This window comes from Oncorhynchus kisutch, linkage group LG4, assembly GCF_002021735.2.
Source record: "Oncorhynchus kisutch isolate 150728-3 linkage group LG4, Okis_V2, whole genome shotgun sequence".
Taxonomy (NCBI): domain Eukaryota; kingdom Metazoa; phylum Chordata; class Actinopteri; order Salmoniformes; family Salmonidae; genus Oncorhynchus; species Oncorhynchus kisutch.
In genome coordinates this window covers 15,025,090-15,050,251 of record NC_034177.2, presented here as the reverse complement: position 1 = coordinate 15,050,251, position 25,162 = coordinate 15,025,090, and the positions used below count along the sequence as shown (strand labels likewise).

General features: G+C 40.2%; 1 protein-coding gene across 1 annotated transcript; it reads left to right on the top strand.

Moving 5' to 3' along the window:
- The first annotated feature begins 1,118 nt into the window (after positions 1-1,118).
- Positions 1,119-21,063, top strand: LOC109889092 (excitatory amino acid transporter 5). The gene is made up of 11 exons (XM_031822234.1): positions 1,119-1,364; positions 3,421-3,500; positions 4,048-4,263; positions 13,244-13,286; positions 13,431-13,638; positions 15,133-15,232; positions 16,207-16,440; positions 17,586-17,780; positions 18,783-18,917; positions 19,202-19,304; positions 19,576-21,063. The coding sequence occupies exons 1-11, from the start codon at positions 1,119-1,121 to the stop codon at positions 19,738-19,740; spliced, it is 1,725 nt and encodes a 574-aa protein (XP_031678094.1). The 3' UTR covers positions 19,741-21,063.
- Positions 21,064-25,162: the final 4,099 nt, after the last annotated feature.

The following is a 25,162-nucleotide window of genomic DNA, read 5'->3' as shown; positions in this document are numbered from 1 at the left end:
ATACGTTAATTATTATGTAGCAAAGAGTACGTCAATAGTTAAATGTAAATCCACAGAAAATACATTCAGTGGCACATTAAGATCTTGAATTAATTGAAGACCTTTTGGCACACACATCTAGGTCAAAATGTGGCACAACCTCTTCCCAAGCCTCTCAAACTAGTTGCATTAACCATTGCTTAACTGTTGGCTCACCTACGCATCTTATATAGCCTGTGCGGGGTTAGGATTTGATTGGATTGCAGGCATCCCTTTGTTTTGTTATCTAGATCACAATGACGATCAAACTTTATAAGATTGACCTTAATGGGGATTCATCTACTGATTCTTAGATGGGATCAGTTTAATTGGGATTCATTTAATCTGAGTTCATAAATTCAATTTGAAAGCACATTTTAAAAAATAATCAAGGATGCGGAATGCAAACGTTTCTGAATGTATAATTTAATTGTGCAATGCTGAAAAGAAAATTGGCCTACGGGCGGCCATATTGGTCAGCTAATACAGGACTAGTAAAGGCACAGTGCACTACTTTGTTATTTAATAATTAAAAAATATATATTTTTTATTATTCTATTTTTCAGAGGGTGCTGCAGCATCCTCAGCACCCCTACTTCCCACAGCTATGCCCTCAGTAGCCTATAACGTGTCCAAGAAAGTTAAAGGTCCTGTGAAAAGCAAGGTTGTTGCAGATTGCCTGTTACACCTAGAAGAGGATGGACCTTATGTTCTTAGCTTTGTTCCTCTCTAGGTTTTTCTCTAGGCCTCTAGGGAGTTTTTCCTGGCCACTGTGCTTCTGCTTCCACTTCTGCTTGCTCTTTGAGTTCTGCTGATGTCAAAAGAGCTTTATAAATGTGATGATTGATTGAGATGACAAGACATCAACAATGAAGAAGTACATAATCATGGCAGCCGCCTAACAAGAGAGACTTGTTAGATTTTATTACACACTTGTAAGCCTCTTAGTCCCGCTAATTCTCCCTGACTGTGGGCTGTGGCTGGCAGGTGTTTACTCTACACAGCAATGATGGCTTAATCCCCATGTAGGCTATGTGGTTCCTCAGAATCGCCCCACTCCAGAAGAATTTGACGGTCTTCCCAGTGAAGGACTTGGAACTATGGAGGAGCTACTACTGCCCACTGAACGCGAGGAGACGCGCTCCAACAATAGCTCATATTCTCCAAGAGGAGAAACCATGTACCAACGTGTCAATAGATTTCTCCATGGGGCTTTTGTTGATGACTTGAAACACTGGTTAAGGGGCTACGTGAAGCGCAACGGCTTGCTGACGCTCTCGGTTTTTGCCGTGTTGACGGGCTGTGTCCTGGGGGCTGTGTTAAGAGGGAGCCATCTCTCTACCCAGGTAAGTTGCTCGTTATCACAGTCAGATGCATGTGCAAATTCTGTTTGATTATTTGATGTGCCAGCCTTCCAGGTCCATATGTCTCTTGGTTTGAAAGTATCTTAGCAGTGCATACATACACTGAGTGTACAAAATATTAAGAACACCTTCCTAATATTGAGTTGCCCTCCCCTCAGAACAGCCTGAATTTGTCGGGGTATGGACTCTACAAGGTGTCAAAAGCGTTCTACAGGGATGCTGGTGCATGTTGAACCCAATGCTTCCAACTGTTGTGTCAGGTTGACTGGATGTCCTTTGGATGGTGGACGATTCTTGATACACACAGGAAACTTGAGTGTGAAAAACCCATCAGCGTTGCAGTTCTTGACACAAACCGGTGTACCTAGCACCTACTACCATATCCTGTTCAAAGGCACTTAAGTCTTGCCCATTAACCCTCTGAATGGCACACATACACATTCCATGTCTCAGTTGTCTCAAGGCTTATAAATGCTTCTTTAACTTGTCTCCTCCCCTTCATCTTCACTGATTTAAAATGGATTTAACAAGTGACATCAATAAGGGATCATAGCTTTCACCTGGATTCACCTGGTCAGTCTATGTCATGGAAAGAGTAGGTGTTCTTAATGTTTTATACATTGGGCACTTTTCTGTTTGACCACCTCGCCCTCTTTTCGTGACGGTGTTCCACTTAAACGCCTACAGAACTCCTGTTTGCATTGCCTTGATGCACTGGAGCATTTCGTTGTTGGGTTGTAGAAAACCAAAGGATATCATCAGCAGCCAGACCTAATGAACCATTGAGAGAAGCTTCAAGTGCACAACACTATCAGCAAAGGATGGGAATGGAACCCTGTAAAGTGTTGTGCGTTACAGTTGTTATAGGAACAGCGAGCCAGTGCACAGCTATAAGAGCAGCCTGCATTCATTCTCTTGATTGAAAAAAGTGGTTGTTGGGAAGGAGATAATGACCTCTACTAAGCAAAATGTTTCTGAGAGGAAAGCACTCCGTTGACGCACATGTAGCAGTCTCAATGCATTTTGTGGAGGAAGAAATTGTCATCTAGACCATAGATGGTGAATCGATGAATGGCTTCAGAAAAGGAATTGCAGCATATTCTTGGAAAGCAACAGGAGATACCTAGATGGTTATAGGCCATCTTTTGGGACTCATAAGTTTAGGAAGGAAATGTATCATCTGCCCACATTATCACGCCCTTCCAGTTCACTTGTACGTGAAAGATGAAAGAAAACCGATGTTCAGAACAGGTCAATCCAAGCTCAGTCATGTCAGGAGAGGAGAAGGGATTATTTGATCTCAGACTGAGAATTGGCTTGCCAAAGCAAACATGGCCTTAAGTGTGCTCGATAATCACAGGTGACGTGTGACCCAAGGCTGATGTTTAAAAGTGAGCAAAGGTTTAACTGGAGGGAATTACTGTGCGTGTTACAACTAAGAACTGTGTCACTCATCAGGGTTGTGGTCAATTCCATTCCAATTCTCTTCAATGTATACTTTCTGAATTTAAATTAAATTGACCACAACCCTATCACCTACAGCAAGTCATCTATGGCTCTGAGACCTACAGTATCAATGCCATCCAAACATTTGAAACCACATCGATTTTATATTTGATCAATGACTAATGTAAATTATAAAGATTTTATTCCTATGAACCTGATCGAATCAACCAAGATTATTCCACTTTTTTTTCTACTAATTTGAAAACCAAGAACAACCTTTTCACAAGGGGTGAATCTGAAAAGCAAGGCATTTGAGATTCACCCAAGTGTGTGTTGATGGGAACTTTTTCCTATTGGAAAGGAATACTTGAAACAAAAATATCTGTCCAACCTTTGAAAAGGGTCTCCTGTGGAAAGAGTTTGAAGTCAGGAACACTGCTTGGGTTTCTTAAGTTTTGTAATATGTTTGAAGATGCATCCTTTTCCTCAAATTAAGTCACCAGCTGCCACTGCTTTGGAGGGGTTCATGTCTACTTATAATGTATAATAATTGTTTTTATGTAACTTGTGTTTCTTCTGATTTCCCCTCCAGGCTAAGATATATTTCTCATTCCCTGGAGAGCTTCTAATGAGAATGCTCAAAATGCTTATCCTCCCCCTCATCACATCCAGGTAAACATCTGTGATGTCAGCCTCTGTCCCATAATATGGTTTTATATTTCATCAGCAACAGCGGAATACAAATATTTGATGTTCACTCAACACAAAAGATATTCAGCCTCAAAAGTGACTTTTAAAATGCCTTTGAGAAAATTGCATAACTGGACAAGGGATGTTGACTAATTTTGCTGCTGTTATCACACTACACCCAATGAAAGTAGCTTACCCCCTACAGAATGGTAATTTTTGGAAACCAAATGTCAATAGATTCCATATTGTCTACATAACATGACTGGTTCCAGTTATATCACACCTGTCCAATGGTATAAGAAGTAATAGTACTTACAACAAACATTTGAAACGGGGTCCCCACTTCATTAGAAATTTGAATTAGATCTCGCTTAGGTCCACACTCCTAGTCATTCTCCGTAGCTTCATTTAACAGGTCAGTAGATTGGAACCATATTTGAGTACAAATTTAGGCACCAGAGCAATTATTGGGACATTTTTTATTGTATATTTCCATTATTTGATGCTCTCTCTCTTTTCCCTTTTACAGTTTAATGTCAGGCCTGTCATCCATGGAGCCCAAATCCTGTTGTCGTGTGGGTGTTCTCACTGTGACCTACTATCTGTGGACCACCTTCATTGCGGTGGTGGTGGGTATCCTGCTGGTGATCATCATCAAGCCTGGGGTGGGCACTGAGATGGACAGCATCAGGCTAGGAGGAGGGCCCGTCATGACTTCTGCTGATGCCTTGCTAGATCTCATCAGGTGAGTGACCAATGAAGATAAACCTGAAGCTCGACAAGCAATATCTACAAACAATCAATACTGTCTAAGGCAGGGGTAGGCAACTAGATTCAGCCGTGGGTTGATTTTTGTCGGAGAGGATGGTCAGGGGACCGGAACATAATTATAATAATTTGTACACTGCAAATTGACCACAACTAAGCCCAAAATGTATTTTATTCTAAAATAACAATAATTTCATAGCTTGATTACATTGAGACACGATCACATACACTCCATGGTCAAAAACATGTGGACACCCCTTCAAATTTGTGGATTCGGCCATTCCAGTCACACCCGTTGCTGACAGGTGTATATTTCTGCCCTGCTAGAGCTGCCCCGGTCAACTGTAAGTGCTGTTATTGTGAAGGACAAACATTTAGGAGCAACGATGGCCCAGCCGCGAAGTGGTAGGTCACATAAGCTCACAGCGTATAGTGTGTAAAAATTGACTGTCCTCAGTTGCAATACTCACTACCGAGTTCCAAACTGCCTCTGGAAGCAACGTCAGCACAAGAACTGTTGGTCGGGAGCTTCATGAAATGGGTTTCCATGGCCGAGCAGCCGCACGCACACAAGCCTAAGATCACCTAGCGCAATGCCAATGGTCAGCTAGAGGGGTGTAAAGCTCGCCCCCATTAGACTCTGGAGCAGTGGAAACACGTTCTCCGGAGTGATGAATCATGCTTCACCATCTGGCAGTCCGACGGCCTAGTCTAGGTTTGGTGGATGCCAGGAGAACGCTATTTGCCCCAATGCATAGCGACAACTATAAAGTTCGGTGGGGGAGGAATAATGGTCTGGGGCTGTTTTTCATGGGTCGGGTTAGGCCCCTTAGTTCCAGTGAAGGGAAATCTTAATGCTACATTATACAATTACATTCTAGATGATTCTGTGCTTCTAACTTTGTGTCAACAGTCTGGGGAAGGCCCTTTCCTGTTTCAGCATGCAATGCCCCAGTGCAGAAAGTGAGGTCCATAAAAAAATGGTTTGTCAAGATCGGTGTGGAAGACCTTGACTGGCCTGCACGGAGCCCTGATCTCAACCCCATCGAAAACCTTTGGGATGAATTGGAACGGTGACTGCGAGCCAGGCCTAATGACCCAACATCACTGCCCAACCTCACTAATGCTCTTGTGGCTGAATAGAAGCAAGTCCCTACAGCATTGTTCCACCATCTGGTGGTAAGCCTTCCCAGAAGAGTGGAGGCTTTTATAGCAGCAAAGGGGTGGCCAACTCCATATTAATGCCCATCATTTAGGAATGAGATGTTCGACAAGTAGGTGTCCACATACTTTTGTACATACTCATGTAGTGTGTGTCTCTTTCCTAAATGACTCTTTTTTTTTGCTGAATTACTGGTGATTTTAGACTTTCTTTTTTTTTTATTGGGGTTTACTTTGGAGGGGGGGGCAATATCTACAGCAATCAATATACGTCTAGGGCCTAGGTGCTGGGACAAGCAATATTACAAAATACCTATATTTTATGAACAACCAATATCTACAACAATACTTTCAGTCTAGGGACAAACAATATGGTCATTTTCATGTTAAAGGAAACATAAGCACCAACATGTGAAGATCATAGGAGCATGTCAATTTGGGTGTCAAATGAAAGCTAAGAGTATATATATATATTTTTTTTTTATTAAGGCATATTAAGATTTTCAACCATTTACCATCATAAAAATGTGGAATAAGCAAAGGCTTTGATGGTAAAAGGGTCTTAGAAAACATCCTACCAGAAAACGTCTCAAGGTATTAGAAATACATCAAAAGTAAAGACCCCTGCCAACTAATATCAACATTTATATTAAGTTTAGGATAATTTTTTGCCTTGTGCCTTGAAATTCTGTTACCAAAAACCCACATATCTTGAAGATGTTTTCTAATTTCTCTCCCTCGTGAGGAGGATAATGAATGTTCACAGAAGTAACAGGTCAAGGTAGACATATTAACTAGTTGTGTTTTTTATCAATTTTATTTATGAATTATTACATTTAAAAATATATATATATTTGACCTTTATTTAACCAGGCAAGTCAGTTAAGAAATAATTATTATTTTCAATGATGGCCTAGGAACAGTGATTCAAAATCGAAATTCTGTTACCAAATCGGTAATGGAATTTCAGAAAAATATGAATTGCTGCAATTTAATTAGCTACAATGGGAAATCGTGGTAGTTACAAACCCCAGTTGGGTCACCTGCTATTGTCTTCCCTTCCACTGGCATACTGTTATGTTCAGCTGATGTTCAACTGTTTTCTCTCTCTTTCTGTCATCTGGTGGTCAAACCAAAAGTCAACAATAGTCTCTCTCTCGCTGCAATTAATGTCACCTCTCCCGGCTCTTACTGACCGGACCAAATCCGAACCAGTCATAGACGTCTATGTTTCACAAATTCGGACATCCCAGTACAGTACATTACAGTAGAGCACACTACTGTACACTAAAGAAAAGTGTAGTACAGTACAGTAGTGTAGAATAGAGTGGAGTAGAGTTGAGTACACTATAATGTACTATACTCTTCTTTACTATACTGTACTGAACTCTACTGTACTGAACTATACTCTACTTGTATATACTCTACTGTACTGAACTCTACTGTAATGTACTGAACTATGTTCTATGTTGTACTGTACTGTACTGTCCAAACTTGTAAAACCTAGACGTCTATGATTGGTTCAGATCCGGGCCAACCAAATTTGGTCTTGTTTGGTGGCAGCGCTTATTAAAATAATAGCCAGGGTATAGAATAAAAGAAAAATATGCAATATCCTCATCTTTATGTACCTATTTAGAACACATCACCTTGAAGAGAATGGCATTATTATCATTATTATGCATTTCTGTGTAGTACAGATCAGGGACCCATGATGAAATTCCTTTGACACAATTCTGTTACCGGTTATCCTAATTTACTCTAGTTCAATAACCAAAATATTGTTTTTCATAGTCAAGGTGCCATGTCATAGCTGACACCTCATTCTTAATTCAGAGCAGATATTTACATTTTTGGAAAATGTGATCACATAAAAAACACAGGGAGATTTTACTGTTACCAAACTTCGCATCTGCACAGTTCTTCCAGTAAATGTGTTTTTGTAATCATTTCTTTGTAGATTGTAAAAAGTAGTCCTTGTGCATAGAGTTGTATGGTTTGTTCAACTTTGAAATCAATGGTTTTTATGATGCATATATTTTAAGTGAAAAATATTCTTATCAGCACAATTCCGTTAGCGTGGAATTGCCCATATACAATATTTACAATGTAGGGACCAACACAGCGGCCTTGTGGTTAGTGTCTCCGCTCTGAGATGGGAAGGTTGGGAGTTTTATCACTGGCTGAATCAAGACTCTAAAAATGGGACCCGATGCGTCTCTGTTTGGCACTCAGCATTAAGGAGATTGATTGGGGGTAAGGTCCTGCGATCGACTAGTGTCCTGTCCAGGGGGTCTACTTGAACATCAAGCTGCCTCACGGTACAATTATAGACTCCTGGCACTAGATTTAGGGACTCTCAGTCCTGTAGCATGACACTTCAGTGCTGATGAAAAATCAGGCTGAGAAGTCATCCAGCACCCACAACCAGACCGCCAATTTCCATATCAAGTGTCCACTCCCTTCATAGGACTTCTTTCTGTGCAAATCAAACACACGTTTGCTAACTGGGAATCCACTGTCTACAGTTGATTAAATACTGGCCTCAGTCTAGTTACAACCTTCACCTGTCTCACAGAAACTAGCATTCTCACGCAAACTAGTATCTGTAGTTTCAAAACAGCCTATATATCCAGTCTAACAACAATCAATTACCAGAATCTCACATCAAACTCCTATCTAATATCAGTCCCAATCACATTGGGCTTTGTATGTTTTTAAATGGCAAAAAATACGGCTTTTAATGTAATTACAAGACATGCTAACGTGTCAAGCCTATGTCTTAATAAAGTAATCTCTAATATTTGGGTGTTAATCCATATGTTTTTCTCCCCTCAAATGAAGAGCATAAATAGACATTCCAGTCCAAATGACTACTTCTGGCAATAATTCAATTGATAAAACGTACAAATAAATAAATATGTGAATTGTTAGATACTACTGCATTGTTGGAGCAAGGAACACAAGTGTTTCGCTACACCAGCAATAACATCTGCTAAATATGGGTATGTGACCAATTTGATTTGATATGATGAAAACTTGTCCTCTAGCAAATGTTGCAACTTGAGACTTGACTTTGCAAAAAGAAAAAACACTTGCCACTCGATATCGACTTGAATTTTGTCATCTCACACACTATATTATCCTATATGTCCTTTGTCGTGTCTTTGGCATCATTAAACTGAAGACTTAATTTTATCAAATAAATTCTCTGTAATTATTATTACGTGATTAAACTAACTTAATCATGTAAATGTAATTTATTAGGAAGTTTGGGGCACCAAGGAAAATATTCAGATTACAAAAATATTCCTAATACAACTTTTCAGATATTTTAACATCTGATCAATTAGTCTTCTAATGAATGAATTATTCTTTACCTCACGTTAGTCGCATTCCAAACGTCGTAAATTGCTGGTTATCTGCACGAACCCAGTCTTCACTATGAATCCTCCATACATCAATTGTCTCAATAATTTATTTATTAACTAACTAAATCACAGAAATGCACACACAAACAGAGTAAATATGGTTACAAGGAAATGATATGAGATGTGCCCTAGTGGCCTAATCCGGCATGGCGGCTTGGTAGACAAAGGGACTGAGAAGGGCGCGAAAGATAAGACACTACAAAGTTGATAATTATAACAATTGAAATGCTAATCCTTTGCACATGAACGCTAACTCGTTCGGGAATAATTGCAATCAATATATATATTTAAGCTCAGTGTATATCGTCTTGATCTCTTTTGGAAAGTTTGTTTCTGTTGGAGAGTTTGTCCACCCTCTCTCTCTCTGCCGTGGTTAGAATGGATAGTTCAGAGTAACATTCAGCAATGTTGTTATAGATAGATGTTTCGGCGGTTGTCGGCCTTCGCATTCACGGGTACACAATTTCTAGCTGCAGACTAGTAATTAGTATCTAAGAGTAGTTCTTATTCTGTCGGATCGATAGTTTCAGAGTTTAACCACGTGGTATGGTTAAACGATTCAACAATCAACTCAAACCTTAACTCCCTCTGTGATGAGGTACTGGTCTGAAACTTAGCCCTCTCATGGTTATCGATGTAAGTTGGTCTTGAAGATAAATTCCCAAGGTGGGGGTTATATTCGGAAGAGCAGAAAAAGGCTGTCCCATGACGCCAGATCAATGTCTGTGCTCATGGGGCGGGCCAATGACTTACTTAACTTTAAAGGGAATTGTGTTCCCTTGCATTAAACAGTTTAAAATCACATTACATAATTTCACAAATAGTTTCATCATTACTCATTCATTTTATACAACAATTAGATGCAAGCCTCATAACTGAGACTCTTGTATAAACAGAGTTATGGTAATGTGGCTGTATTGTCTCTCATGAGTTTCACAAACATTAAACGAAATGGACCAGTCGTAGCTGGATTCTTCCCCGACCGTGTACACCTTCTCCAAAACATGTACATTGTTCAGTTCTCAAGTTCTATGCTGGAGGAGAGGTTCCTTTGTTCTCATGTGAAACCTTCTCTCTCTATATACTGTCTGGCCATGAGGAAGAGAGTCTCCTCCAGGAATTTACGACCTGAGATAACAGCAGCCTGGGTGTAGGCGAGAAAGAGAGGGGGAAGGAGGGCCAAAGAGGGCCACGTCATGACTCCTTTATAACGGAGTGCTGCATGTTATATGCTTTCTGTTCTGTGTCTTGAACACTCAGAGTCACTTAAATCACCGGTTGCGCAGGCCAGACACAAACTATGTAATCTAACGCGCACAGCCCCATTGTCCTCCAGTATTTATTTACTAGCAAACGTGATAACACATCACTCCCAACATACACAAGCAATAACTCTTCACAGAAATGTTGCAGCACCCTACACCTAAACTGTATGGGAAGAAAACGAGACGATTTTTCAGTCTGATGTTAAGGGAAGGAATTTTTTTAAATAAAATGTTCTATAAGTAAATGTTAAATAAAAAGGTTGCTGCAGTTTGACAGGGTTTTCATCCTCCCTGGGGCCAGGAGTTTTTCCAGAATTAATTTAAAACCATGTGTCCTGTTTAGGTGAGTAGGTGGCAGGTAACCTAGTGGTTAAGAGCGTTGGGCCAGTAACCGAAAGGTCAATGGTTCACAGCCCTGAGCTGACTAGGTGAAAATCTGTCAGTGTGCCCTTGAGCAAGGCACTTAACCCTAATTGCTCCTTTAATTTGCTGTAAATGTTAATCTGGTCCCACTCCCATACAAATACCTTTTTACAACTACTAATTAATCACTGTCAGACCCTATAGGGTCCTGATTTATACCTGGTTAGGTTACCAGATTAGGAAAATATCCAGGCCCCAGGGGAAACAATTTGCCCCACCACTCTGGGACCTGTGGGGAAACCTGTGCATCAGGGCATCATCAGTCCCAAAAATGGTTGCATTCAGTTTCAAAGACTGTGGTAGTGGGGGGAAAAGGGATGCAGTTTGTAAAACATGTGGGTCCAAAATCACTGATGTATTGCAACTGCATTGAAATTGGCATAAAACACAGTGACTTGAGGACTCTAAACCCCAAATTAGTGACTTGACCTGAGCCGTGGAACTTGGAATTTTACTTGAGACTTGCCCATTATTACTTGGGAATTGACTCGAGACTCAAAGATTAAGACTTGAGACTTGCTTAAGACGTCCAAATTCTGACTTGGTCCCATCTCTGGTACTAGATACAGGCCTAACATGCATGCTACTACCTATTGTTGTCAATGCTTGCGTAGTCCTGTGCAGTAGCAATGACTGTCTCACAATCCAGTTAAATCACAGGGGTGATTAGGGTATTTTTAGTCATCCATAAGGGATGATTTACAGATTAACTCAATCATGAACGGTGGGGATACAATGATCTCGGTGGAGGATCTCTTCGCCAGCACACGTCAGGAGGGAGTCTGGCTCATGTCTGTCTGATCGTACCTCCCTCTTTTAAGGGCCCTCATGGGAGTGGTCTGCCCACTTTATCTAATTATTAAGTTAAGGAAAGACCGGAAGAGAGGAGAGCCCGAGTTAAACTGATCTAATTAATTTACATTTTTATTTAACTAGGCAAGTCAGTTAAGAACAAATTCTTATTTACAGTGATGGCCTGTAGGGGGCCTATAACATACTGTAGGGGGCCTATAACATACTGTAGGGGGCCTATAACATACTGTAGGAGGCCTTATAACATAAGGGGAAAATGGCCTCTACTGTGTTCACAACTGAGACACTTTTTTTTTTTCATTTTTTTTTTCACCTTTATTTAACCAGGTAGGCTAGTTGAGAACAAGTTCTCATTTGCAACTGCGACCTGGCCAAGATAAAGCATAGCAGTGTGAGCATACAACAAAGAGTTACACATGGAGTAAACAATTAACAAGTCAATAACACAGTAGAAAACAAAGGGGGGGTCTATATACAATGTGTGCAAAAGGCATGAGGAGGTAGGCAAATAATTACAATTTTGCAGATTAACACTGGAGTGATAAAAGATTAGATGGTCATGTACAGGTAGAGATATTGGTGTGCAGAAGAGCAGAAAAGTAAATAAATAAAAACAGTATGGGGATGAGGTAGGTGAAAAGGGTGGGCTATTTACCAATAGACTATGTACAGCTGCAGCGATCGGTTAGCTGCTCAGATAGCTGATGTTTGAAGTTGGTGAGGGAGATAAAAGTCTCCAACTTCAGCGATTTTTGCAATTCGTTCCAGTCACAGGCAGCAGAGTACTGGAACGAAAGGCGGCCAAATGAGGTGTTGGCTTTAGGGATGATCAGTGAGATACACCTGCTGGAGCGCGTGCTACGGATGGGTGTTGCCATCGTGACCAGTGAGCTGAGATAAGGCGGAGCTTTACCTAGCATAGACTTGTAGATGACCTGGAGCCAGTGGGTCTGGCGACGAATATGTAGCGAGGGCCAGCCGACTAGAGCATACAAGTCGCAGTGGTGGGTGGTATAAGGTGCTTTAGTGACAAAACGGATGGCACTGTGATAGACTGCATCCAGTTTGCTGAGTAGAGTGTTGGAAGCCATTTTGTAGATGACATCGCCGAAGTCGAGGATCGGTAGGATAGTCAGTTTTACTAGGGTAAGCTTGGCGGCTTGAGTGAAGGAGGCTTTGTTGCGGAATAGAAAGCCGACTCTTGATTTGATTTTCGATTGGAGATGTTTGATATGAGTCTGGAAGGAGAGTTTGCAGTCTAGCCAGACACCTAGGTACTTATAGACGTCCACATATTCTAGGTCGGAACCATCCAGGGTGGTGATGCTAGTCGGGCATGCAGGTGCAGGCAGCGACCGGTTGAAAAGCATGCATTTGGTTTTACTAGCGTTTAAGAGCAGTTGGAGGCCACGGAAGGAGTGTTGTATGGCATTGAAGCTTGTTTGGAGGTTAGATAGCACAGTGTCCACACTTCACAAGTTCTTACTTTCTTTGCAAATACATCAAATTACTTGGCCCATACAAATACTTTAAACACATCAAATATTTTATGCAGACATATCTCAAAATGTGTATTCATCACTGAATATATACATTCTGTAGAATACACCAGATCAATTCTCAGAGTGCAGGGGACCACTTTCCTTTGTATGGTTCACAACTTCCTGTAACAATTCAAAAGGATGCTATTTGTGATAATCATACTCATCAAGTTGGAATAATTATAAAGTATTATGGCTCTCTCTTGTGCTGTATTGATTACACCTTACTGACACTGATCATTAATGAATGACCACGTGTTTCACCCTTAATGCATGCACCAACATATCAACATGCTAAATTATAACATATTATCTTTTTACAGGAATATGGTTCCTTCCAATCTTATTGAGGCAACATTTCAGCAGGTGAGTAACACTAGACCAATGATACATTTACCATTGTTCCTAATAAGTCAGATGTTCCATTGGTTGTGATTAACAAATCCCTACAGCTGATGGGTATTGTAGTTTATATTGCCTTACTCATCTGCAATGTTCTTATTGTTCCAGTACAAAACAGATCTGGTTCCTATCCTGAAAGTCTCCAGGGTCACAGTGCAGCCCAACTTTGTGTACGCCATACCTGATGAAAGTGACCCCAGTGGTCGGACGGTGTCCCTGGAGCTCACTCCACCCCCTGAGATCCACTACAAGACCAGACCTGGCAACAGCCAACAGATGAATGTGCTGGGGATCGTCATCTTCTCTGCCACTATGGGTAAGACCAGCAGTGGTGTAAAGTACTTAAGTAAAAATACTTTAAAATACTACTTTACTGTACTATTTATATTTTTGACAACTTTTACTTTTACTTCACCACATTCCTAAAGAAAATGATGTACCTTTTACTCCATACATTTTCCCTTACACTCAAAGGTACTCGTTACATTTTGAATGATTTGCAGGACAGGAAAATGGTCCAATATGCGCACTTATCAAGAGAACATCCCTGGTCATCCCTACTGCCTCTGATCTGGCGGACTCACTAAACACATGATTTGTTGCAGTGTGCCCCTGGCTGTCCGTAAATGGTTTGCTTAATATCAGGAATCTGAAGCGATTTGCTGTGCCTTCAGAAAGTATTAATTCCCCTTGATTTATTCCACGTTGTTTTGTTACAGCCTGAGTTCAAAATGGATTAAATAGCTTTTTTTCTCTCACCCATCTAAACCCATCTGCACACAATACCCCATAATGACTAAGTGAAAACATGTTATCAGAATTTTTTTTGCACATTTATTGAAAATTAAATACAGAAATATCTTATTTACATCAGTATTCACACCCTTGAGTCAATGCATGTTAGAATCACCTTTGGCAGTGATTACAGCTGTGTGTCTTTCTGGGTAAGTCTCTAAGAGCTTTGCACACCTGAATTGTATAATATCTGCCCATTATTATTTTAAAATATTCTTCAAGCTCTGTCAAGTTGGTTGTTAATCATTGCTAGTAAGCCATTTCAAGTCTTGCCATAGATTTTCAAGACAATTTAAGTCAAAACTGTAACTAGTCCACTCAGGAACATTCAATGTAATCTTGGTAACCAACTCCAGTGTATATGTGGCCTTGTGTTTTAGGTTATTGTCCTGCTGAAAGGTTCATTTGTCTCCCAGTGTATGTTAGAATGCAGACTGAAACAGGTTTTTCTCTAGGATTTTGCCTGTGCTTAGCTCTATTTCATTTATTTTTATCCTAAAAAACTCCCTTGTCCTTACTCATGACAAGAATAACCATAACATGAAGCAGCTACCACCATGCTTGAAAATATGAGGAGTGGTACTCAGGGATGTGTTGGATATGCCCCAAACATACCACTTAGTATTGTAGACATAAAGTAAATTTCTTTGACACATTTTTTTGCAGTTAAGTATATTTTAGCAATTACATTTTCTTTTGATAGTTAAGTATATCAAAACTTTTAGACTTTTACTCAAGTAGTATTTTACTGGGTGACTTTCACTTTTACTTGAGTCATTTTCTATTAAGGTATGTTTACTTTCACTCAAGTATGACAATTGGATACTTTTTCCACCACTGACTGTATTCTGAAGGCCAGTCTTTTCTGTTTCCTTCTTTTTTCTGTTTATATTAAGTCTGTTTACATTATACATCTGCAGCTGTCTATCCCTCTAGTATCAATATTATATGTATCCATCTCTCTAGACTGAGAAGATAGAGCCAGATATATATATTTTTCATTTTGTTCCTTCAGGGCTGTTGCTGGGGAAAATGGGCGAAAGAGGAGCACCACTAGTCAACGTGTGTCAGTGCGTCAACGAATGTGTCATGAAAATCACCAACACTGCTGTTTGGTAAGCGGGGTACCAGCTTTATAAGTACCAGCATATGTGTCCGTTACCATATTTATCATTTGTTTAAATGATAAAGGTTCTAATTTACTGGCTCAGTGGGTTAGAGGATGGTACCGGCAACACCAGGTTTGTGGGTGTGATTCCCACACTGTATACTGAATACTGTACACTGTATACTGAATGTGTGTCACAATAAACTGTCACTTTGGATACAAGCATCTGCTAAATTACCCAAGAAATATCATAAGTCTGTTGCATTTGATGGCAACTTAGCCTTTTGGCTTTCTGCTATGAACAGCATAACCCATGAACATTCAAACTAGTGGGATCTAAAGAAACAGTCTGCTACCCAGATGTATGTTCCGTGTTACTTTCTGAGGCTACGGCCTGTACACGGGCATGTGGTGAGAACGGGGTCATCGTCTTGTGGTCAAGATGTGGTGGAGACGTTAGGCAATCATCTTGACTCGCTCCACCCAGCAGTGAACTGCACATGCCGAGGATTAGTCGACCAGGAGTAGCACACTCTGTGCTCAGGGTCAACAGTGACTAATCCCAGAGAACTTTGGCACCACCCATGCAGCTCAGGTTTACCTCAAACGGCCCGGCCAAATTGTTCAAACGGCCTTACCATAGAAGTTCAATTGCTAATAGGATTTACCTCAAAGCCTTGAATGACTCTTGGCTCTGACATGGTTTTAGTGGCAGGGATCAACTCAGGTGGCACAACACAGCAATTTTTTTCATATGATTTTTTATGAATAAAGTAGTTGTCTAGTTTTCACAATACATAATGTAATAGAAAATAACAATTTATTTAGTTTTATTCTATTCCACTGGGTGGAAACTGCTCATTAGGAAAAACACATTGACATTTCACCTAGTACAGACAGTCTTTGAAGGTGTGTATTTTACAAACGTGAAACACAGTTGTATATATACAGTAGGTCATTCGCTCTTCCTTTTTCTTTCAGGTATTTTCCATTTGGGATCATATTCCTCGTAGCTGGAAAAATCCTGGACATGCAGGACCCATCTAATCTTGGGAAGAAGCTGGGCTGGTACACCATCACTGTTCTGGCCGGGCTGTTTGTTCACGGCCTCATCCTCCTCCCCTTCTTCTACCTTGTCCTGACTCAGAAAAACCCCTTCACTTATATCAGAGGCCTGCTACAAGCCTTGGTCATAGCACTGGCCACCTCCTCAAGGTAAGCAGTTGTCTCTCTGAGCCCATTTTTCTCATCGAACAATGATGTTCATTGTCCTGAAGGTCTACAGTATGCAACCAGGGTTGGGGTCATTTCCTTTCTTAATTCAGTTAGTTCAGCATGAAATTAATTGGCATTCAACTCATGTTGAATTGGAAATTGAGCTTAGCTTTTTATGAGGAATTTAATTTCAACTCACCCCCTGAATAGAAAAGTAACTGCCCCCCATTCAACAAAGTTCCATAACACCTGATTCATCAGGTGTGTTAAGGCATCAGCATGCTTCAGTTTGGCTGGCGCCGAATCAAACCTGTGTGCTCGCATATTCCCTTAAACGACCTTCACTTGAAAAATAAGAAAAAAGCGACAATAGTACTGTTTGTCCATTTTGAGATGCCGTATCCATTTCCTCAGAATAGTCCGAATGAATCTAAGATAACTCAAGAAATCTGTCATTTATTTTGGCGTTTTTATTTTGGCGTAGTTGCGTCGTTTCACATCTAACTATACTGCTTGGTGCAGTATTTTTCAAAACAAAAAATGTGCAGGAAAACGAGTCGTCTCTGGTTGAATGACAGCTAAGACTTTTTATTGAAAAATCCTTACTGTTGACCAATCACAGACGAAGGGGCGTAGACTTTGGGTCCAAACTTCGGTGTCCCCCCAACAAAAATATTATATGCCCGAACAGTCGAAAAAACGCTCACTGAAGTCTAGTGTTGGGCAGGGACAAATGCACTGTGGCCCTCCAGGACCAGATGTGAATAAAACTGTCAGAGGATTGAGCTGAATGCGTGAAAAAGGTTCCTTTTAAACATTGTAATGGCGAGTTTGATTGATCAGCTTCAAACACTACAAAACCTTTACCATAGGCAAATTCATCTGTATCATGTTGCAATTGATCCCCAGTATGGTGAGTTTCAAGAGAAGGACAGAAATGTATTAAGATAATAACTTAAATGTCAAAAAGTATGTTTAAAAATTCACTTTAAATAGCTTTAAAGCTCAGTGTTGCAATTGTTGTAAGTAAGGAGTGCAAACAGGATGCGAAAAGGAGGAAAACTGACAATATTCTATCCAGAGGATATCAGTTCATAATGGTAGAAGCCCCTTAGTCAACGATCTCTCTCTCTCTCTCTCTCAAGTTCTGCCACTCTACCCATCACTATGAAGTGCTTGCTGGAGAACTGCAATGTGGATCGGCAGATAGCACGCTTTGTGCTGCCTGTGGGGGCCACCATCAACATGGATGGAACGGCTCTTTATGAGGCCGTGGCGGCCATCTTTATTGCCCAGGTCAACGATTATGAGCTGGACTTTGGCCAGCTGGTCACCATTAGGTATGTACAGTGGTGGAGAAAGTACCCAATTGTCGTACTTGAGTAAAAGTAAAGATACCTTAATAGTAAATGACTCACGTAAAAGTGAGTCACCTAGTAAAATACTACTTGAATAAAAGTCTAAAAGTATTTGGTTTTAAATATACTTAAGTATCAAAAGTAAATGTAATTGCTAAAATGTACTTTAGTATCAAAAGTGAAAGTATAAATAATTTTAAGTTCCTTATATTAAGCAAGCCAGATGACACCATCTTCTTGTTTTTTAAATTTATTTACGGATAGCTTGGGGCACACTCCAACACTCAGACATCATTTACAAACCAAGCATTTGTGTTTAGTGAATCTGCCAGATCAGGTAGTAGGGATGACCAGGGATGTTTTCTTGATAAGTGTGTGAATTGGACCATTTTCATGTCCTGCTAAGCATTCAAAATGAGTACTTTTGGGTGTAAAAAGAAACTGTATGGAGTAGAAAGTACATAATTTTTTTTAGGAACCTAGTGAAGTAAAAGTAAGTTGTTAAAAATATAAATAGTAAAGTACAGATACCAAAAACACTACTTAAGTAGTACTTGAAAGTATTTTTACTTAACTACTTTACACCACTGGGTATGTATTGGGTTTCAAATCATAAAGCTACCATTGCATCTGCAGGGTGAAACTTTGAGTCCAAACTCAAAAGCAGTAAGCACCCGGTGTAGTCTGCCATGACAGCCTTGGTCCTGGGTGCTGAGATTATAACAGGTGTGACAAAAAGTAACATTCCTCCTGATATTACTTTTGTTTCACACAACATTAGTACATGTGAATGTGCATTATCGCTGTACTGAGTAAATATCATTATTTTCATGATGAGATTCAATCACTGTGTTTGATTTAATAAAAAATCCTTACAAGCAATAAGGCTGTCAAAAGGTATTGCTCATATCAGTGTTACCATGGCAGAATAGTATTGTAATGCACCTTCTTAGCTTTGTAATTGATTGTTTTGGTCTCTAACAGTATAACAGCTACAGCTGCCAGCATAGGTGCTGCTGGGATTCCCCAGGCTGGCCTCGTTACCATGGTCATTGTCCTGACATCAGTGGGTCTGCCACCTGATGACATCACCCTCATTGTGGCCATCGACTGGGTGCTGTAAGTTCACTATGACATAAGTTAGTAATATTCAATATCTACAGTAGGCCTACAACATATTAGAACATATGCTACACATGTAGTTAATAGTGACTTAAACAGCTGACAATGATTTAGAATGGTTGTCAAGGGAAACCTTAAATTGTTTACTAACTTGTTTACTAACTTCATGGCATAGGAGAGACTGGTTGTTATGGGGAAGTATGTTGGTGCATTCGGAGACAATGTTTGTGGTTGGAGTGGGAGGCTGATCTCTGGAGCTTTTGTATTTCCTGTCTTTTCAGGGACCGATTCCGAACCATGATCAATGTGCTTGGAGACGCCCTGGCAGCAGGAATCATCGGCCACTTATGTCGGAAAGACTTTCCTCGCGGTGGTACTTCCAAGGTAGGCAGCTGTCACTGTCTAGCTGCAACCATATCATCCACCTATAGTCCCGAATTTCTGTAAAACTGTTTTAATGTGAGGTATAAGAGACCCTGCACAAAAATAATTACTGACCAGTGTACTGACCAGGGTTACAAAAAACAAACATATGAAAGCAATATGTCATGTGAATATAGACCTCTGAACATCTGAACAGTTTTTGTCACTTATCACAGAGATACTGATCACTGTGTGTGTGTGTGTGTGTGTGTGTGTGTGTGTTCCTTCCCAGTCTCAACCTTCATACGGCACACAGAACAAACACAACTTGCACGACATGCAGAATGGCATGCCACTGACCGAGTTGCCTTTGCACAAGCAAGACTGTTGTTATGAGGTGATGGAAGACACAGTCAACGAGAGCCCCACTATATACTACAATATCTGTCAAGTTTAACTCCTGGGAACACGCTAACCTCAAATGCTGGACATTTTTGGAGCGCTTTTCCCCCCACCTCTGCCATGAAACTGTCATCTACTCCTTTTTTTGTGACTTAACTTTATGTGACTGAACATTTTGTTCCACTTTGATGGTGACACTGCAAAGGTCAAATCAGTGTTTTCCACAAATATTTTTTTCAATATATTTTTTAACAGTGATGAGTTAGGAATTGCCCCATTCTACCACTAACATCTTATGTGGTATTGACTATGGCTATTAACTCGGCTCATCCAACATCAAGTGGATTCCCTGGATGTTTTTATTTGATTTATTATTGTTCTCTACTGAACTGTTCCTCATCATGATCCCTGAGTTTATAACTTCATCCATTTTGAACAACTTTATTGGGAGTTGTAGACTATGTGCGTTGTTGATTTGTTTGACAAGCATAGGAAGTATTGTATGGTCATATTGTACATTCTGGGTCAATTGCAATGAACTCATATTTAACTCAACTAAATCTTCCTTTTAATGTACCTAACATTTAGTGGCAGTTTCAACCATCTCTAAATGCAATAAAGTACAGGGAGAAATGCTGTAAAATTCAAAACACCTCCTCTGATTATCTTTGTATATGAGCCCACTTTATTAATATTCATAGACTTTCAAAAAACAAAATGTAGTGTTGCCTTAAATCAAATGTTTAATTTATCATCTACAGAGACACCAACCATTTCGTCTGCCAACACATAAGCAAACTAACATACCATTCCTCCCTTAATCCTAGCAACATATTACTTTAGGAATAACATTGTTTCTTCAGATTAATTTATTGTACATATTTTGATAAACATATTTTTGTTGTTGATTTTAAGTGATTTCTGGTCTATTTATATTTTGCTATAAAATGCAACATCAACATGGACTTGAGTTCCTTCCCACTGGGCACAAACTGAATGAATCAACATTGTTTCAACGTCATTTGTCAACATATTTAGACATGGAATCTACATGTAAAATACATTTCATTTGAAAAAAGTCAACGTAAACTGTTTTGAGGGTGAAATTTCAACTACAAGATTATGTCATCATGGGAACCAATTTTCAACCTTGTATAGAATTTGTACCTTTGAACAATGTCAGATCGTCATTGTTATATCCACTATCAGAGAGAAAAAACAATAGGCTGGGCAGCACCTCCTACTGGATAGTTGATCTATCTACAGCTATCCATTTGGTCTCCCATCCAGGGTTTTAACTAAAACCAGCCCTGCTTAGTCTATATGCACAAGAGTTTATTTATCTCAAATTTGGTGCACAAATGTGTTTAAATGCCTGGTTACACACACATTTGTTTTCATTGAATGTTAATTTCTCTACCATATGTCGTTTTAGAGAATTTGTCAGTATGTCCAATCGGCCTCACAACAGCAGACCACGTGTAACCACACCAGCCCAGGACCTCCACATCCGGCTTCTTCCCCTGCAGGATCGCCTGAGACCAGCCACCCGGACAGCTGATGAAACTGTGGGTTTGCACAACCAAAGAATTTCTGCACAAACTGTCATAAACCGTCTCAGGGAAGCTGGAGAAGTGTGCTCTTTACGGATGAGTCCCAGTTTCAATTGGACCGGGCAGATGGCAGACAGCATGTATGGCGTCATGTGGACGAGCAGTTTGCTGATGTTGTGAACGTTGTGAACAGAGTGCCCCATGGTGGCGGTGGGGTTATGGTATGGGCAGGCATAAGCTATGAACAACAAACACAACTATAACCCCATGCTGTGGAGCAACAGGTAGCCTAGTGGTTAGAATGTTGGACTAGTAACTGAAAGGTTGCAAGATTGAATCCCAGAGCTGACAAGGTAAAAATCTGTTGTTCTGCCCCTGAACAAGGTTAGTTAACCCACTGTTATTAGGCTGCATTTGAAAATAAGAATTTGTTCTTAACTGACTAGCCTAGTTAAAAAAATACTACATGCCTCAAAAGAATAGTTTGGATTTCTAAAACTCAGATCTTTTAATTTCTGAATGTATATTAAAACTACATTATATCTGTGTGTTTAGCCCCTTGAAAAAGTATTTGAATGAATTGTTTTGCCTTTCCTCCATCTCACTGCTGGCACTACATTGCTCCTGCCCTGGACTGGTGTATCCAGGTCTTAAGTGTGAAATGCACATTTAACACAATATATCCATGGACTTAGTTATGTCTTTTTCAAAACAAATTTTGTACAGTTTTATCGATGGCAATTTTAATGCACAGAGATACCGTGACGAGATCCTGAGGCGCATTGTTGTGCCATTCATCTGCTGCCATCACCTCAAGTTTCAGCATGATAATGCCTGGACCCATGTTGTAAGGATCTGTACACAATTCCTGGAAGCTGAAAATGTGCCAGTTCTTACATGGCCTGCATACTCATCAGACATGTCACAAATGTAAGCATGTTAGGGATGCTCTGGATCACCGTGTACAACAGCGTATTCCAGTTCCTGCCAATATCCAGCAACTTCGCACAGCCATTGAAGAGGAGTGGGACAACATTCCACAGGCCGCAATTAACAACCTGATCAACTATACTCGAAGGAGATGTGTCGCACTGCATGAGGCAAATGGTGATCACACCAGATATGGACTGGTTTTCTGATCCACGCCCCTACCTTTTTAAGGTATCTGGGACCTACAGGTGCATATCTATATTCACAGTCATGTGAAATCCATAGATAAGGGCCTAATGAATTTATTTAAATTGACTGATTTCCTTATATGAACTGTAACTCTGTGAAATCTTAGAAATTGTTGCATGTTGCATTTATATTTTTGTCAGGCCTATATAGTTTTTGCGATGTCATCAACAGCTGTTGTTTCAATTCAAACAGGCGTTCAACTAAAAATCGACAATACATATAGGCCTAGGGTTTAAAGATTTGGTTGACATCAAATGTAATCTTCAAATTAATAATTAATATGTTGGATTCACGTCTCCATCTCAACCAAAAATCTAAGTTAAAGAATAGGTCTAAATCAAATCAAACTTTATTTAAAGTGCATAAAAAAATACATTTAATTTAGTCCTATTCTTTAATATAGATTTTTGGTTAAGATGGAGACGTGAATCGAACATATCAATTATTAATTTGTAGACAAAATGGTTATTGAATTGTGTTTGGTTGTCAACGCAACTAAATATCAACATTTTAAGGAAATGTATATTCTGCTTGGATAGTTCCATCTGTGCCACTAATTTAGTCTGACTTTAATTCCCGTTTGTAATTTGATTTAGTCCAATTCTTTAACTTTTATTTTAGGTTGAGATGGAGACCTGAATCCAATATATTTATTTTTCATGACAAACTGGAATTAATGCCAGACTAAGTCAGTGGCACAAAAAATACATCTCCTTCGAATGTTGACATTTGGTTCTGTTGACAACGAAACCCAATTCAATATCACTTCTGCAATACAGTAAATAGCCTATTTACTTGTTGACAAGTTAACAAATTATATGTTGGATTCACATCTCCAACTAAACCAAAAATAAAAGTTAAAGAATGGGATTAATCAAGTGTCTCAGATGAAACTATCCAAGCATTAGTGTTTTCCCCTCAAGATCAGGATTGGAACACAGAAAGAGGTGTCTGTCATTCTGCATCAGGGGTGGCTATAACTTCCTGAACTCAAAAGCCTGAGAGAGAAAATGAAAATGAAAGAAAGATGTTACACCAACATTCCAGTGGAAGATTTTCTCAGAGACTTGTATTGGTGTAATATGTTTTACAGTACTGAAACAGTACCTGTTTCCACTTCCTGATAAATACTGACCCCAATACCTCATGCAGATCATTACACTGGTCTCCCTCCTCTGAAGGCGGGATAGGTGAAAACAAAAGTATGTAATGGAACAAAGAAGGTTGTTTTATGCAGTGGAGGTTGCTGTTTTATGCAGTGGGAGGATGGCACATATTAAAATGGCTGGAACGGCGTGAATGAAATGGCATAAAATACATGGAAACCATGCGTTTGATGTATTTGATACCATTTCATTAATTCTGCTCCAGCCATTACCAAGAGCCTGTCCTCCCCAATTAAGGTGCCACTAACCTCCTGTGGTTTTATGTTAAAAGTATTCCATTGTTGACAAAATGACATATCTACCCTAGTATTGTTCACCAGCTGTCTGTCTGGTAGAGGTGAGGCCAGTGCATATAAGTGTTTCCTACTGGAGTACATGAGCTGTGTGTCCAGCAGATGTCCCTGTGGTGCAGCGGATGAGGCTTAGCTGTCTTTCACCAGCCATGAACACTACATGGCCAAAAGCATGTGGACACCTGCTTGTCAAACACCTCATTCCAAAATCATGGGCATTAATATGGAGTTTGTCCCCCCCTTTCGTGCCATAACAGCCTCCACTCTTCTGGGAAGGCTTTCCACCAGATGTCGGAGATTTCTGAGGGGACTTGTTTCCATTCAGCCACAAGAGCATTAGTGAAGCCAGTTATTGATGTTGGCCAAGTAGGCCTGGTTCGCAGTCGGTGTTCCAATTAATCCCAAAGGTGTTCGATGGGGTTGAAGTCAGGGCTCTCTGCAGGCCAGTCAAGTTCTTCCACACTGATCTCAAAAAACATTTCTGTATGGACCTTGGTTTGTGTACGAGGGCATTGTCATGCTGGAACGGGAAACTGTTGCCACAAAGTTGGTAGCACAGAATCGTCTAGAATGTAATTGTATGCTGTAGCGTTAAGATTTCCCTTCAGGAACTAAGGGGCCTAGCCAGAACCATGAAAAACAGCCCCAGACCATTATTCCTCCTCCACCCAACATTATAGTTGTCAATATGCATTCAGGCAGGTAGCATTCTCCTGGCATCCGCCAAACCCAGATTCATCCTTTGGACTGCCAAATGGTGATTTACTCGCGTTTACTCTGTTTCAGAGTCCAATTGCAGCGAACTTTATACCACTCCAGCCAATTAGGCTTGCTTGTGGCTGCTCGGCCATGGAAACCCATTTCATGAAGCTCCTGATGAACAGTTCTTGTGCTGACGTTGCTTCCAGAGACAGTTTGGAACTCGGTAGTGAGTGTTGTAACCGTGGACACTACGCGCTTCAGTCCTATTCTGTGAGCTTGTGTGGCCTACCACTTCGCAGCTGAGCCGTTTTTGCTCCTAGACGTTTCCACTTCACAATAACAGCACTGCTCTAGCAGGGCAGAAATTTGACGAACTGACTTGTTGGAAAGGTGGCATCCTATGACGATGCCACGTTGAAAGTCACTGAGCTCTTCTGTAATGCCATTATACTACCACTGTTTGTCTATGGAGATTTCATGGCAGTGTGATAAATTTTATACACTTGTCAGCAACGGGTGTGTCTGAAATAGCCGAATCCACTAAGGTATCTGCCTTGCCTGGCTACCCAGACTCCTTGCTCCGG

Excerpts from the sequence above, each read along its gene's own strand:
- LOC109889092 (XM_031822234.1), top strand. The coding sequence starts at position 1,119 with ATGGAGGAGCTACTACTGCCCACTGAACGCGAGGAGACGCGCTCCAAC. Across the intron at positions 1,365-3,420 it reads GGAGCCATCTCTCTACCCAG|GCTAAGATATATTTCTCATT; the intron begins GTAAGTTGCTCG and ends TTTCCCCTCCAG. Across the intron at positions 3,501-4,047 it reads CTCCCCCTCATCACATCCAG|TTTAATGTCAGGCCTGTCAT; the intron begins GTAAACATCTGT and ends TCCCTTTTACAG.